General features: G+C 36.5%; 1 protein-coding gene and 1 pseudogene across 2 annotated transcripts; both read right to left on the bottom strand.

Moving 5' to 3' along the window:
* Positions 1-1,477: 1,477 nt before the first annotated feature.
* On the bottom strand, positions 1,478-9,377 carry LOC135653426 (ADP-ribosylation factor 1-like). 2 transcript variants are annotated; one of them, XM_065175390.1, is made up of 8 exons: positions 9,046-9,370; positions 8,930-8,968; positions 8,752-8,814; positions 7,395-7,413; positions 3,905-4,016; positions 3,072-3,119; positions 2,413-2,543; positions 1,478-1,786 (listed from the first exon to the last, which is right to left on the bottom strand). In XM_065175390.1, the coding sequence occupies exons 1-8, from the start codon at positions 9,146-9,148 to the stop codon at positions 1,753-1,755; spliced, it is 549 nt and encodes a 182-aa protein (XP_065031462.1). In that variant the 5' UTR covers positions 9,149-9,370; the 3' UTR covers positions 1,478-1,752. The 2 variants fall into 2 exon arrangements, with proteins under 2 accessions (XP_065031462.1, XP_065031463.1); XM_065175391.1 differs by lacking the exon at positions 3,072-3,119 and having other exon boundaries at positions 9,046-9,377.
* Positions 9,378-9,918: 541 nt separating this feature from the next.
* Positions 9,919-14,246, bottom strand: LOC103970947 (D-3-phosphoglycerate dehydrogenase 1, chloroplastic-like; annotated as a pseudogene).
* Between the last annotated feature and the right edge of the window lie 1,055 nt (positions 14,247-15,301).

Genomic DNA, 15,301 nt, shown 5'->3' with positions numbered 1-15,301 from the left:
TAGCAATAGCGTTGACTACGAGATCAGAGTTAATACCATGTTAGAAATGAAATGAAGAAGATGTTATTTATGCTTGCTATGATGCTCCCTGTGTATTGTGATGTTTCTTCGTATAGTTTGAAAAATCTAGTTGCTATCACTGATGGGATAAGTGGATGGCTCCTTGTTGAAATCTTGTTTATCAAGACCACGCCTACAAGAAAAATCTTCGGATTAAATTCAGTCTCTTTCTATGGTTAGGCTATATTGATCAAAAGAATGATCTTTAAAAGAAAATAATTGCATTTCAACTTCGTGGGTATCTTTCCACGTACGAACGTTGAAAAATCCCATGCATGACGTAAAACGGTTTCGTCACGTTTCAGACTTTCTGGGTGTCTTGCAAGTTATAGTATCTTGTTAGACTATCCATGGAGAACGGGAAGCAATGATAATTAATGAAACACAAGACAACGACAGATGGTAATAAGTGGCAAAATATTATATATGACGGTCAACAATGAACTTGACTTTCTCGAAGAATCGATCAACTATAAACCACACGAGAGATGATTCCGTGACGACAGTTAAACCATGTATAAACAATTCGAGCCTGTGTGTGACAATCTCAATAAAATTTGTCCTTCCGAGGAGATGGAAAACTAGCTCGAGCCTTATGCCTGGCTTTAGGTCGTGATCTGAATGGGTAGAGCATTTCAAGATATTTTTTCTTCTATAAATCAGAATATTCATGAATTTCATCCAAATCCATCTCACTCAAATAAGAAGTACTTAAACAAGATTGAAACAGATTGGATAGACTCGAGTACTCGGTATATCCTGATTTATCAACATATATTTAGTTTGCATCCAATATGAACTCAAACATGACTATCTATTTCTATCTGTTATTATCTGAACTCATCCTATATCCAATTAAAGTCTCCTATTGCAATGGGGTGTCTGGTACGACCATAATGAGTACGAGTAAGAACCTCACGATCGCATCACAAGAAAAGCAAATGACATGTTGGAGTTCACTTAGTTATCACTTTAGTCAATTAGGGAATGAACAAAACTGCATTCTTTGATCTTTCTTAATCTCTACCTACTGGCTGCTTATCAAGTGCACTCTCTAAAACGATGACTATAATAAGTCATTGGAGGCCAGTTTTCTCACTTTATTACCATCGGGAATATGTTAGAGATCGAAATAATTATTATGAACCATAGTTAAATAATAGTAAGAAGAAGAAAACGAGAACTCACAGAGAACCGTGCAGGAATCACTCTGCAACAGGATCAGGCAATCCTCGCCAGAGGTCTCTGGGTCAAGTCACGAGGGGATGAGAGATATTATTGTTCAAATCGTGCTTATTAGAGCATAAATATCGAAGCAGACATCTACATACCACGGCTGTCGGACAATTAACCGACTCCTGCTTCCTCCTGTATCTACGCTGTAGATGTCGCCAAACAAAGTTCTTGGTTGGAAAAATTTTAACACCAAGAGACGATTGCATCGTATCCTTTGTGTATGAAAGATAATAAAACAAGATTTCTTGCAACAAATTTTACAAATAATAACAACTAAAATTACCATGTATTCGATCTTTGAACCACAACTTTTCAAGTAGATCTGAATAAGGAAAATTCATGGCTACCGTACGCTCAGCAAGATTTAATATCAATATGCGGTGTCGTCGAATTTTTTCCAGAGTTCAAAAAGGTTTAGTCCCCGACCTAGGATATGAGTTCTGCTTTTAGCAAAGTTTAGCCTCCACCTGACTTGAGTGTATTGCTAAGCCTGCAACATGAAACATCAGTTTATACGAAGGTCATACATTAGCTATGGATTTTTAACATACCCGGCTGAGATAAAAAATTTGAAAGAAATAGATAGCCTATGCCGAGGTACTAATAAATTAAACTGCAAGTATAAACTGAAGGAGATGCACTGATGAGTTTAAATCGTAAGATCAGCAAAGTAACAAATAGCAACAAATTTTACACATTAGTTCTTAGATAATGAGTGGCAAGATAAAAAAGAAAAGGCTAAATATCTATTTTTCTGCTGCACCAAATAATGTTCCCTGTACCAATTATTTACTTTTGACATAAATTGTTCTGATAGTCTACTGCAATTTATAACTCATCGAAAAATCGGTCAATGATCAGTTCCTGAAGTTAGCTATTATAGTTGAAGTTTAAAATGCAAATGTTGGAGAAATAAAAGCCCTTGGTAATGGACATAACTTGGTCTCATCCATGTCACCCACTTTTAAAGTCCTAGGGTTGCTACCACAGACCTTCATCAATTTCTTTGTTGAAATTCCATGCTGGCAAACACGCAATTGGAAGATAGCTTTACGCTAATTCAATTCTCAAATTGAAAAGATTTGGGAGCACTTTAAAATGATTAGTTGAGCTTACCAATCCAGTCCTTCAAAAAGCCCTTCTCCTTTTATTGCTGAAGTTTTAAAAATTGCCCATTGACGATTTTTGATTTTGTGTAATTCCAAGGCTTCTGTTATTGCAGCATCATCAAGAGCACCAGGCAGATCCTGCAAAGAAACAAAATGACCATGGTCGATAAAAATAATATAAACAAATAAAAACAATCAAAACAATTTTCTTCTGCCTAAACTAGTATCCATATTTGGTATCTAAAAGTCTCATATGTTCAACTAGATAATTAGATAACCATGCCATCCTGAATATTTTGGTGACTTCTATTCTGTCTGAAGATTTTAGTTTTCACATTCACAATGTTCAACGTCTTATATAAAGTATGAACATGTATTACATAGAAAAAAACCTATGGTATGTGACACAATTTGTTTCTTCTATTTTGTTTCTAAATTAATCCCTACTCGACTTGAAGATGAAGCATAACTCTTCAATCATAGAAACTACCAAACTGAAATATCATCTGGCCAAGAGAAAACTAGGGCAAGTTTTCAACCTTCCAACCAAGGAAATTTACAAACCCAAAAAAACAACGATAGAGATGCATGCATGATTCAGACAATTGCAAATTCACATGTCAAAAAAGAAATGCTTAGTTTAATTGAGTGACCTAGAAGCTTCACCTGCTTGTTTGCAAACACGAGGACAACAGCACTTTTCAGTTCTTCCTCCTGCCATATATATGGAGTAGTCAATAAAATCTTGTGTGTGTCTACATACACCAAAATACTACTGGAAAATTCAATGTGTTATGTTTTGCACAACAACAGATACATTCCATCAACAGTTGCAAAGCAACACAGAACAGAGCACCTTGGAGCCTCAAATTCATGTTCACTTTTATTTTGGGTTCTGCTAAAATTGAACTAAGAGCATCCTTATGCTTCTTTTTGGGGCATATGACTGTCTTATTAAAACAACCCCAATGATTCCTGCAGATATACAGCAAGGGAACAACTGTATCCAATTTTCATATCCAAATTAATCCCCCATTTACTTTTACAGTAAAAGCAATAAACAGGGAAGAAAATGAACTGGTGACACACAAAGAAGATAAACCTTCTACCATGCTCCGCTACATCCCCTTCAGAAGTTGTCATATGATTTATATTGCTAAAGATTCTGAGCAATAAATAGAATGACATACACATCAACCTACAATAATCATATCAGCTATTCTTAGGCAAAGAAAATAGAATACTGAGAACTTCATTATTGTGAGAAAGTGAAACATACAGTTAAATAAAAAGGAAAACTTGATCATAGTATATAAAACAAATAAACAATTAGCAACTATTTAGGTAATTTGTGCAAAAAAATTAGCAAGTTAATTGAAAATATAAAAGAGAGTGATTAGACATTTCAACGCTAACATCTTACTTTCAAACATGGTACAAACATGTTTTAAAAAGAACATAACATAAGAGAAACAAATGAATACATTTGTGCTACAGACCTCCAGGATAGCATGAAATTCATCCTTAGCAGTCACAAGTCTGTCTGTGTCGCTGGAATCAACAACATATATAACAGCTTGAGTGTTTGGAAAGTAGCACCTCCAGTAGGGTCTGCAGAAAATAAAATGACAAATAATCATCAATAGATTGCTGATATGGCTATTTAAAAGTTATTAATTTTCTATTGCATGAAATATGCTACACGAAAGGGGAGAGAGAAATAGAATTAGATTTGCATGTATGTAGTAGAAGACTTTCAGTAGCATCCAGGCAATTCAGCTAATGGCAATGCTACATAATATTACCATTACTTGGTAGCCATCTCATCTCAAAACTACTGCTGCATTCTACTCCAGGACCTAAGAGGAGTTTAAATCATATTTCCGAACATAAGTCTTGATATCTGTTTTGGTATAATCCTTCAAGATTCAATTTCAACAACCTTGGTGACTCGTTGTAGTTTTTCACTGGTTCCCAATAGTTTTAGGCAAAAAATTAAACAAAATAGAACACAAAAAAGTCAAAATTAGATATAGGGAAGTACAAAATTTAGAACAATGTGTTGTTCAAGAGAATATTACAATCGTATGTAGTAACCTAAGGTATATCACAAGAAGATAAATATTCTAAAGTGATGCATACTTATGGCAATATTTATATTGTTTTGTTTTTTATATGAATTTCCAAAGTATTTCTTATAATTGCTGATTTACTTTGGTGTAAATTCTCATAAAAATCTTACTAGGAACCAAATTGCCAAAACATTCAATTAAAGCCTTAAAACTAATACCTTAATCTAATACCAATCAGAGACAGAAAAGGTGAACCTAAAATCAAAGCGAAAAACTCTGCAGTTACCAAAATTTACTAGAACTTAGTCTCGGCTGAAATTGAGATAACCAGCTTAAAATAAGTCAAAGATCAGAAAAGAAATTAATTGGGCTTCCAATTACTCTCGGTAAAAACTAATCAGAATTGGCAGAAACTAGCAAACCAATTTAACTTCAAAATTATGGTCAATCTGTTTTCGCCAGAACATAAAATTATGGTTCAGATAAGTGATATACTAACAAGTTATGTTACTAAATTTCTCAGACTTGCTATGTATTACTAAGCTGCTCTCAGTGGCATTCATCGCCTTGTACAAAAAATTATAGTTGTTGCGTAAGAGTCATAATCGGAGAAAACAATATGAACTTTTTGCACATGCTTCTTGTTTTTTGTTAAAACAATGCTTCTTCATTGCTTTTTGTTACAACAATATGCCCATACTGGGATGTCAAATCTCAAAACGTATAGTATTAGCATACCATCTCGGGTGGCAAATTTGTATAAGCCTCATACCCTTATGGCCTATATGCACATGCAAACTTTTTTTGACGAATTTAGGAACTTAAAATGAGAAGTTAGGAACTCATTTACAGCTTTTTTTTTATCCGTATCAAGAGGCTAGGACCTTTGACCATCGACATCACTTTTCTGGGTCTATATTAGCTTAAGATGCATAGATATCATTTTTATCTTAGTTTGACGTTTTCCTTCTCTTATGTTGTGCATCTTTCTTTTTAATGTATCTTAAATTTGAAATGTAGGTCTCACAACAAATAAATTCTTTTCTGTCTTCTCTTCCAAACTACATTTTGTCTCACCAACATGCACTTTTACCATTCATAAAGCAGAAACACTTATTACCGATTTACCGGTCTGTGGTGCCCTGTTTAGCTCTCATAACTTCCTTTTCGCCAAATAAGGCACTAAAAAAATAATAACAATCCTACTCAGCAATTTGCCACTTGCTCAAAAGTTTGGTAGTCAAAACAACTGGTAGATAAATATCATTCCTATCTTCAATGACCTCCAAAAGTAGTTCATAAGGCTTCTATGCAACACAAATCTTAACATTGGCATAATAAGACAAGAAAAATTTTCTGAAGAAGCACAATATAGATAATTGTTTTGCATCTATCAACCCATGATTTAAGTCACTGATAGAAAACATACTAAATTATTCATCTTAGACTTCTTTGTTGTAACAGTGCAGATGGCTCAACAAATGCACTTACACAATTTAAAGGAATGTAAACTAATTTTTTGAGGAAAAACAACATGTAACAGAATGAACCAATGATGGCATAAATTTAATCATCACCAAAATTGCCCTACTTTCAACCTGCACAATGATCAATCCATCCTAAGACGCACTGTATTTCCAAAAATTTCCATCGCTGACTACATGAATGTTTGAATTCAGTGGGACCAGTTGCTGTAATCCAAAAACTAGGATTACTCACTACCTATAACATACCCCTGTGAGAGTTCAGGGAAGGCACACACAGGATACATTGTGTAACATGATGACCATGCCAACAAGGATGCACTTAGAATGCAATATTTATATGGTGCATACTGCATGGTAAATCCATGACATTTATGCCTTATATCAGTATTTATGTTAGCATGGACACACCAACTAGCAAGGTCAGCATGGCAATCTATGCTAGGGAGACTTCAGTTGGAAGTTCAATTTAATCAAAATATACAAATGGTTGGGTGGCATAAGATGTCAGAAATCTAGAGTAAATCCAAGTTCAGTTAATCCATATTGGAGAATTCCTGAAGTGTATTCCACAAAAGCAACCTTCGTAGCAGATGCCATAAATTACATGTAGAAAGCCTTCAGTCTTCTTCAATAACCATTCATAAGTTACCCACCCAGATGAAAGGACATTCTCAAAAACTGATTCACCACAAACTTTTATGTTGAAAAAACTGCTAAAATTTCTTTGCTCATTTTTTTATCTTCTCAATTCACAAGCACATGTAAGCCAAGTAGCCTCATAATCATCATGAATCATACCAAGGTTTAGTACATTTCTGCTATTGAAATTTCCTAAACCCAAGTGTTTAACACCATTAAATAAGCCTCATATTGGAGGCTTCATGGGCTTTAATTGAGCAACAACTACCAAAATGGAGATTTGTTACAGAAACATGCATAGAAGAAAAACAGCTTTAGACTTCATATTAACTCTTAAAATATGTTATAACATGCAGGATTGAATTGTTATTTAATAGCTTAAACTCATCAGCCTAAATATTTACACAACAAGATAAACTTGTTAGTTTAAACTTTTTTCCTGTTCACATGTTTATATATTAAATATTTGGGAATAAGTAATGAAGGAAGACATCCAAGTTTGTGAATTACCAACACGACTGCATCATTCCATAACAAGACAAAAAGATTAAAACATTAGTTCCATTTATTGAACAGGTCTAGTGCTTAAAGAACATTTTCAGTTGTCCCAACCAAAGTGCCTCAGGTAAGAAATCTACAATATAATCTCAAAGTTACGATCCCATAGGCAAGCTAAGCCTTCCGAAATATGAAGATGAACATCTAGCAATAAACTCATTCGCTTCTTGTACATATGATAAAATGAAAAAAGAGATCATAATGGAATAATAGATTGAGAAATAAAGAAGTACCTAATGCTTGTCTGCCCACCTGTTATAGCAAACATGAGTTTGTATCAGAGAAGAACACTTGAAGAGAATATCAAGCCAAGTAATATAGACAGATTTATTAGAAACGGCGAAAAGAAAGCTTGTAACAGATTAAGTTCATTAGACTATTTCTGATTTTGAGCTAATCATGCAAACTAAACAGCATTAATGATATACAAGTCCATAATTTTCAAAGCTGCTCAAATATGCTTGAATAATGATATCCATCATATGCCATCATCTTAGATACAGTTAATTGTAAGTAGTACAGTGGTTACATATCCATAGAAATATTTTGATATTAATATAACTTTTTTTTTCCACATAACACCAAGAAGCTTTCGTGAAAGAGTGATATCCTGTCTAGACATAGTGCCATATTAGTTTCATAGCCTATCCAAAGGAAAGAAAAAAGCTGCCTGCAATAAGTAGGATCAGGTAGATGACAAGCAAAAGGTTCTCATAAAAAATATTTGGATCTTTACCAGGCACTAGTTGGGGTTTACATCATTGCTTGAAAGAGGTGTGCAATTACTACTACAAACACTTCAAAAAAAGAAAGATAGGATGCTTTCAAAAGCAATTCAAGATAGAACCTAAACAACATGGTAGACAAACAAATCATCGTAATAAATTCCAATAGATGAAGAGAGAAAGAGAAAAGACCTTAGAACTGAAAACCTAAGCCTCAACATCAAAATGCATTTACATGTATAATGCAGCTCAGAGGCCATGGAAGAAATGGAAAAATGCTTTCAGCACCAAAAATATGTCTCCTCGAGAACAATGTTAGTTTCTACATTGATGTGTTACAACTCATTGGTAGTGACGTAAGGATGTGTTACAACTCGACCAAGTCTTGTACAAGTCCACTTGTTAAATACGTTCACACAAATTCCTGCTGCCTACCATCCAATTCAACATCACTGCTTTTTCCCAAATTCATAGGAAATAAAAATTTAGGATTAATGATGTTGATCATTCCATTGAAGATCACTTATATGTGGAAGAATCAAACGGCAAAATCAAAAATATTAATAAAATAGAAGGCCACATATATTACATCAAAAAGCAACACATAGGCCAACATTTTTATACGTGACATTCTTAATGAAACATGAAAAGACTATTATACTTGGCAATTGCAACGACTTAAACAATTAAAGAGCTATTGAAGAAATTGCATAGGAAATATGAGCTACAATATTATAATCCAGATCCAATTATCAAACAATTTATACGAGGATTGTATGAATAAGCAATATAACGCAACAGTGGATCCGTAAAACCTTACAACAGAAGATTGAGTTTACTTTGCCGAATAGGTGTATCAACATACCCAGATCCCAAACTTGAAACTTAACATTGTTGTACTGCACGGTTTCCACGTTGAACCCGATCGCTGAATCAGAACAAAAAAAACGAAAGAAATGCGTCGATATCAACCACCAAAATCCACATACCAATCATGGAAAACAAAAGCAAAAACTACGGATCAAAGAGAAGGAAGCACCAACTTGGGATGGTCGAGACCACCTCCCCCATCTGAAGCCGATCTGACAAAGAAAGAGAACCAGATCAGACCACCAAATCCGAACCCAAGGAAGAGGAATGGAGCTTAGAAGGGTATTACAGAGGATGGTGGTCTTCCCGGCATTGTCGAGGCCGAGTACGAGGATCCGAGCCTCCCGATTGCCGAAGAGGGACGAGAACAAGCGGGTGAAGAGGATGCCCATGGACGCGCAGCGGATCGATCAGATCGAGATGGTTGGGATCCTCCGTCGAGAATCCAGATCCGAGCGGCGTAACCCTACCCCTGCGGCAAAAGGAGAAGGGTTAAAGGGATCGTCGGAGGGGGAAGGGAGGATCCCAAAGTAGCAGATGAGATGGTGATTGTCCTCCTCCTTGAGGCAGACGTGCTTTAGAATTTAGAAATGGGGAATGAGAGGGGAAAGATTATTTGCTTTTTTATTTTTTTTTTAACACACCACTATAAATTGAACTTTGAAATCAGAATTTTAGGATGACATGATAAACTCTTTCCTAACTAAACTATTTACTGTTTTCAAAATTTATGAGATTTTGATTCTCGAAGTTTAAAACTCGATCTAAAATGAGAATGAGTCGAGTAGATGACCACCAAGTAATATTTATTTTTAATTAGTATTTATGTTTTAATTACTTCTACATCAGTGTTTATTTTTTAATTGAATCATATCCATTGGAGTACTTTTTTTTAATCGTAAATCGTAATATTTTTTTAATCAGCATTTGAACAATATACATAATTATTTTATATATAGAACCTTCTTATCAATATATATATATATATATATATATATATATATATATATATATATATATATATATATATATATATATATATATATATATATATATATATATATATATATATATACACACACAAACACAAATTATATAATGCTCATCACAAATGCAAGCAGCAGCAACAAAAATGTGCATATACCCTATTCAAACTGAAATATTGAATCCAACGAGAAGATCGATAGGGCTAGAACAGCAGCATTCAGAAAAAAGAAAAAAAATATATATCTATCCTACTCTCTCTGTCAGGACCTATCAAAGTACCATGAAATGATGCCCTCCGAGCATTTATTTGTACCATGCAACAATCAGGATCTTAAAAATTGCAGCCATGGAAGATCTCAAGACTATAGTCCAAGGAACACAAATTCTTCGATGGCTGGTACCTCGCCAATCTTGAGCGTTTCCTTGTCAGGTTTCTCATCCACACCAATGGCCATTTTGGCCTGCTTCTTTGGTGCAGTTCTACACACACTCATAAAGTTGATATTCACATTCTCGTCTCCAAGTATTCTCCTCGTATGTCCAGTCATGCCCGGCTGGTCGACCTGCCTGCAGAGTATCAAGTTTCCCTCAAGACTTACATCCACAGTGAAAGACCCCACAGGGGTGAGATGTGGAATATCATCCTTTACCTTTCCTTCCACTAGTATGTCACCAGCATCAGACAAGATACTAACAAATTTCGACTCCGCATTAGTCAGGTGGACCTGGATCGAGTCCAGAGGGATCTCAGGAGAGTTGTCATGAAAATTTCTCTCATCTGCTAATGCGGAGGCCTCTTTGGTTGGCAGTATAATCTGCAATAACAACATTGACAAACATGTTAGATATCAGTTCTATTATTCCTTCAGTGATCATGGCACGCAGAATCCTTGTATCCAAGTCATTAGGATCTCTAGCTGATTTGTATACAACCTTGACCCCCTTGATTCCACTTCCACCAGCTACTAGTTGGACAGCCAGACTTCCCAGTTTCTCATCGAGGATGATGTAAGGGGCTAGCTGAGAAAGAACCTGACGGGAAAAGGGTACAGTCATGATATAACAAGTATTTTTGTTTACTAATTAAACAAAAATAGCATTTTTCCCAAATTTTAAACCTGAGCCAAAGATCAGGTAATATGATCAAATGGTAAGCAAGCAACAAAACAGTAGATGGTAATTGATACATATAAGTTCATACAATTGGCAGCTAAAACATATTTGAAGGTTAAAGTCAGAAGACTCCCTGAGCAACTGTAACATTATCAAGTGCTTTGACCAAAGCATCTTCATCAATAACTCCACCCCTGGCAACATTAATGATCCTAACTCCTCTCTTCACTTTTGCAAATGCTTCATCATTGAAGATCTTTGCAGTGCTTGGAGTGAGTGGCATGTGGAGGGAGATAAAATCTGCAGCAGAAATGGCTTCATCAAATGATATGAGTTTACACTGATGGCACGGAATTTATCAGCTGGAGCATAAGGATCATGAGCTAGCGACTTCGGAACCAACTTTTCCAAATCCCATCAAAGCCAATGTCTTTCCTACTAGAGAGACAACAACATACTTGTTGCGCTGCCATTTCCCTGAGTATCACAATCACATTAGCTTGCTGCTTGGTTAACAATCTAAATTTGTAAGTCATAAAGAAAGACAACAGATAACCTTAACCAACAAATGATAAGACTGACATATCATTGAAAAAAGAAAAAGAACTATGTGTTTACACACAAAGAGTTGATTATTACAAAGAAAGGATAAATCTCATGAGCACTCAATACCCGCCTTATCATTTGTTAACCATACATAACAACACGTAGGATTTTTATTATCTTTTATTTTTCAAATTTAGAACATGAAAATTACTCAGAAATGAAACCATTTTGCACAAGATATGAACATGAATTCTCTTTTCTGCTATATTTCAGCAAATAAAATTGTTTAACATGTGTTATATCTTTGGCCTCCTAAGTCTGACAAAAAACTACTATGAGTTTTGTTGTCAATTTTGCAAAATAGAACAGTATACAGGTTTAAGTAAATCCTTTAATAAGTTTCAATATTTTACTTAATTAAATATTGCTATTGACTACATAGATGTTGATTGAAAAAAAAAAAGTATAATGCAAATGTCAAAGATACGATTCTTCTCAATAATAGTTTCCATAAGATCTCAAGAATTAACTCAAGATTTTAGAGTACTCACGAATAATGATATAGATTACAATAAATCGAAAAGGAAGAAGTATACTTCTAAAATTGTTACCTGAAAAAAAGTTATTCTGTAAGGTATGACATCCTTAAACAATAAAACAAATGAAAATCAGTATACAGTAATGTGCATTCACATTCTTCAGAAAAAAGGTTCCGAATCCACTTTTACCAACTGTCAAGTACAGTAAAACTTTTGCTGCCATTACAAGATCTTAAGACATTCCAAACAGACAATAGACAGATATGATTAGGGTTCAATCACACAGTGATTTAAAAGACGCTCGGGCGAGGCGAGGCGAGGCCCGAGGGCCTCGCTAATCTCCCAGGCGGCACGCTTCAAACAGGCGCCGCCTGGGCGCTCGCCCGAGCCCAGGCGTTGGGCGCTTCGGGCGAGCGCCTGGGTTAACCAAGGCGATCGAACCAGGATTTTAGGTCTGGTTCGATCTATGATGGTTAGTTGGTTCAATCGAACCAACTAAAACTCATATAAGTGACAACCGAACCCTAACCCTCGCCGCTGCCGATCTCGATCCCGCTGCTCGTCGCCTTTACACTTCCTTTTAATAGTATACGTATACTATATACTGTTAATATTATTAAGTTTATTTAAAATGATTAATTTTCAATACTGTTAATAGATTAAATAATATATTATTTTGATTTTAATACTGTTAATTTTTATTTATTTGAAACTTTTTATTAATGTGACATTGTGATTTTGTATCTTAAATTTTCTTAATTTAATAGCATATTTTTTATTTAAAATTTTAAATAATTATATTTATTAATTATATTATATATTTTTATATTTTAGCGCCTCGCTTAGCTTGAGCGAGCGCCTCGGACATTTTTGGACCTTGGCACCTTTTGGCGCCAAGCGCTTTTTAAATCACTGCAGTCACAAGTAACCAAGAAAATAAGTTTAAGGCGTGCTCCTTAAGATGCTTTCCATACCCATAAAAAACTTCATGTTGTCAACCAGAATGAAATGCACTTTATGCAAATGAAGCACATTAGGTACTTTACCATATCAAGTTATTGCTTAGGATAATTACATATGTTGAATATTTTAAATTAACATTCATAAGGGTCATCTTAACAATCAAACCAATTGCCCAAATTATTGCAGTATCAAATAATGATTTACCTCTGAAACAAGGTTCCAGTCAGGTAAAATTAACACAACTTGAATCCAAAAATTTAGACCAGAAAACCAGGGGATAAATCAGCACCACCAAATCAAAAGTCTCTTACTTTAGCCAATTAAGTTGGCAATCTAAGTTATATGAAATAACAGAAATGAAGGGGAATCTATCCTACTTTTTGCTCAAGAATTAGGGAAAAACAGGCAATGAATCACGAATATTAATGAAAAGAAATTCATAGATCATGAGAAAATCGAAATGTTGCAAGTTCAATAACACAATTAATTCATGTAATAAGAAATCTCTGTTGGATACCAGAGAAAATATCCTGTGCTAGTCGACCTGTTCTTCTCATAAAGAGAAAGGAGATGAATCTTAGTCCAAACAATCATCAGCCATAATTTAGCAGGTTTCTCGACAATGTAATCAGGCGATCGCAATAGTACAAACAACTAAACGACGGATCTATGTAGCTCTCATTGTCCACATCCTGGGATTAGATCCGCTCCATTTACTTCACTTGTTCATCAGAGCCAATCCTACAGCATCAATAGAAGAATAGAAGACAAAAAAAGAGGAAAGGAATAGAGAAAAAGGAGCTCACCGGCCTTCATAGACGCTTCCGCCTGGGCGAGTAGCGCGATTCCGTGCTCCGCAGCCGTGACGGTGTTGGCGGTGGGCGCGTTGACGACAAGACATCCGTACTCGGTCGCGGCCTGCAGGTCAACATTGCCGATGCCGACCCCGGCCCTTGGACGCCTCTAACACCTCCCGCGTCACCTTCGTCCCGCTGCGCACGATGAGGGCGTCGCAGAGCGAGATCTTGTCGCAGAGCTCCTCCGGCACGAGGTTGTAGGAGCAGTCCACGTTGGCGAACTCGCACAGCAGCTGCAGCCCGGCGTCCCCCAGCTTCTCGGCCACCAGAACCGTGGGCCAAACCGCCGCTTCGATCCGGAGGCCCCGTCCCTCTGTCCACTTGCGGAAACACGGTGTGTTGGGAGGCACGGCAAGGCGCAGGCCCAGGAAGGGGGATCGCGAGAGGGAGGAGGAGAAAGAAACCGAGGCAGAGGAGAGGGGGGAGTTGAGGTTGGCGGCAGGCGGAGGAGGTGGCGGTGAAGAGGTAGAGGGCTTTTGCGGCGGTTACTGAGGCCATGGACTCCACTTTTGGTGGAGCGTGGCGAGGGAGACTGTGAATGAGGACCTATAGGCGTCGAACTATTAAGGGGCGCGGGGAGGAGGACGCGGTGCACCTGTCTCAACCGTGACAGGGCGCAGAGAGGCGGTGGCCCACCTAACACGTAGAAAACATTCCCGCTTCCGCTTTATCATATCAACCGCCCGCCTATTTTGAAAGAAAAATATTATTAAAATACTATTAATATTGGACGGCTGGGATTAAACAAACAATATTGATATACCGTTCATCGCACCTGTTCTTTAATCTGAATCGTCCGTTTGATTTTATCAAAATTATTTTAGCGTATATTTTTATTAAAATGGTTGACGTTAAACTTTAACAAAGAAGAACAGACTTAACGATTTTGGATGGAACTTCACAGTGCATAGCTGCAGAAAATTTGCGCTCTGGATCTCGGTCGAGCTTCCAAACACAGGAACACGCTATCCATTCGTTCCCAGTAGGGTCCCACAGTATATTTGGATGCGGGGCCCACCTTTGTCAACCAGTAAGAGCTACATCTCACGAAGGTGGATTTTTTTGTCTGGGTGACTTTGGTGTTCGCTGCCTGGTAAGAGACAGGTGAGCTGCAACCTCCAGCAGAGAACCGTATCGCTCCCGCGAGTAGCCAAGCAAAACGGAAAATTACCTTTTCGACCTTTCCGCAACATACCAGTTCGATGACTGGAGAATGATGTGGGGCCCGGAACGCAGTCCATGAACATGTATTATTTCTCTATTGGTTAGAAGTTGAAGCTTTAGAAAATTTAAAAACTCTTAAAATCCATCGAGACGAGTGATAAGATCCATGGGAGCATGAATTGTTTAATAATTATCTCACACATAATTTTTATCAATAGTAAAAGTCAATATTATTAATTATAAAATGATATGATATCAATCCTCCTTTACTTCATCCTTAGAGGATGGCATAAGGGGCAACGAGTGGGGTTGTACGATATTGAGCGACAATAATAATGAACAACATCATCTCTAACTATATCTACTATAAGCATTG

The sequence above is a fragment of the Musa acuminata genome, chromosome BXJ3-11 (assembly GCF_036884655.1).
Source record: "Musa acuminata AAA Group cultivar baxijiao chromosome BXJ3-11, Cavendish_Baxijiao_AAA, whole genome shotgun sequence".
Lineage (NCBI taxonomy): Eukaryota > Viridiplantae > Streptophyta > Magnoliopsida > Zingiberales > Musaceae > Musa > Musa acuminata.
The sequence above is the reverse complement of the archived record's forward strand: the minus strand, read 5'-3'. Positions and strand labels throughout refer to the sequence as shown.

Coding starts and splice junctions, on each gene's coding strand:
- LOC135653426 (XM_065175390.1), bottom strand. CDS start 9,148: ATGGGCATCCTCTTCACCCGCTTGTTCTCGTCCCTCTTCGGCAATCGG. Junction 8,815..8,929: donor GGTGGTCTCGACCATCCCAA/GTTGGTGCTTCC, acceptor GTTCTGATTCAG/CGATCGGGTTCAACGTGGAA. Junction 1,787..2,412: donor CTTTTTGAAGGACTGGATTG/GTAAGCTCAACT, acceptor TTCATGTTGCAG/GCTTAGCAATACACTCAAGT.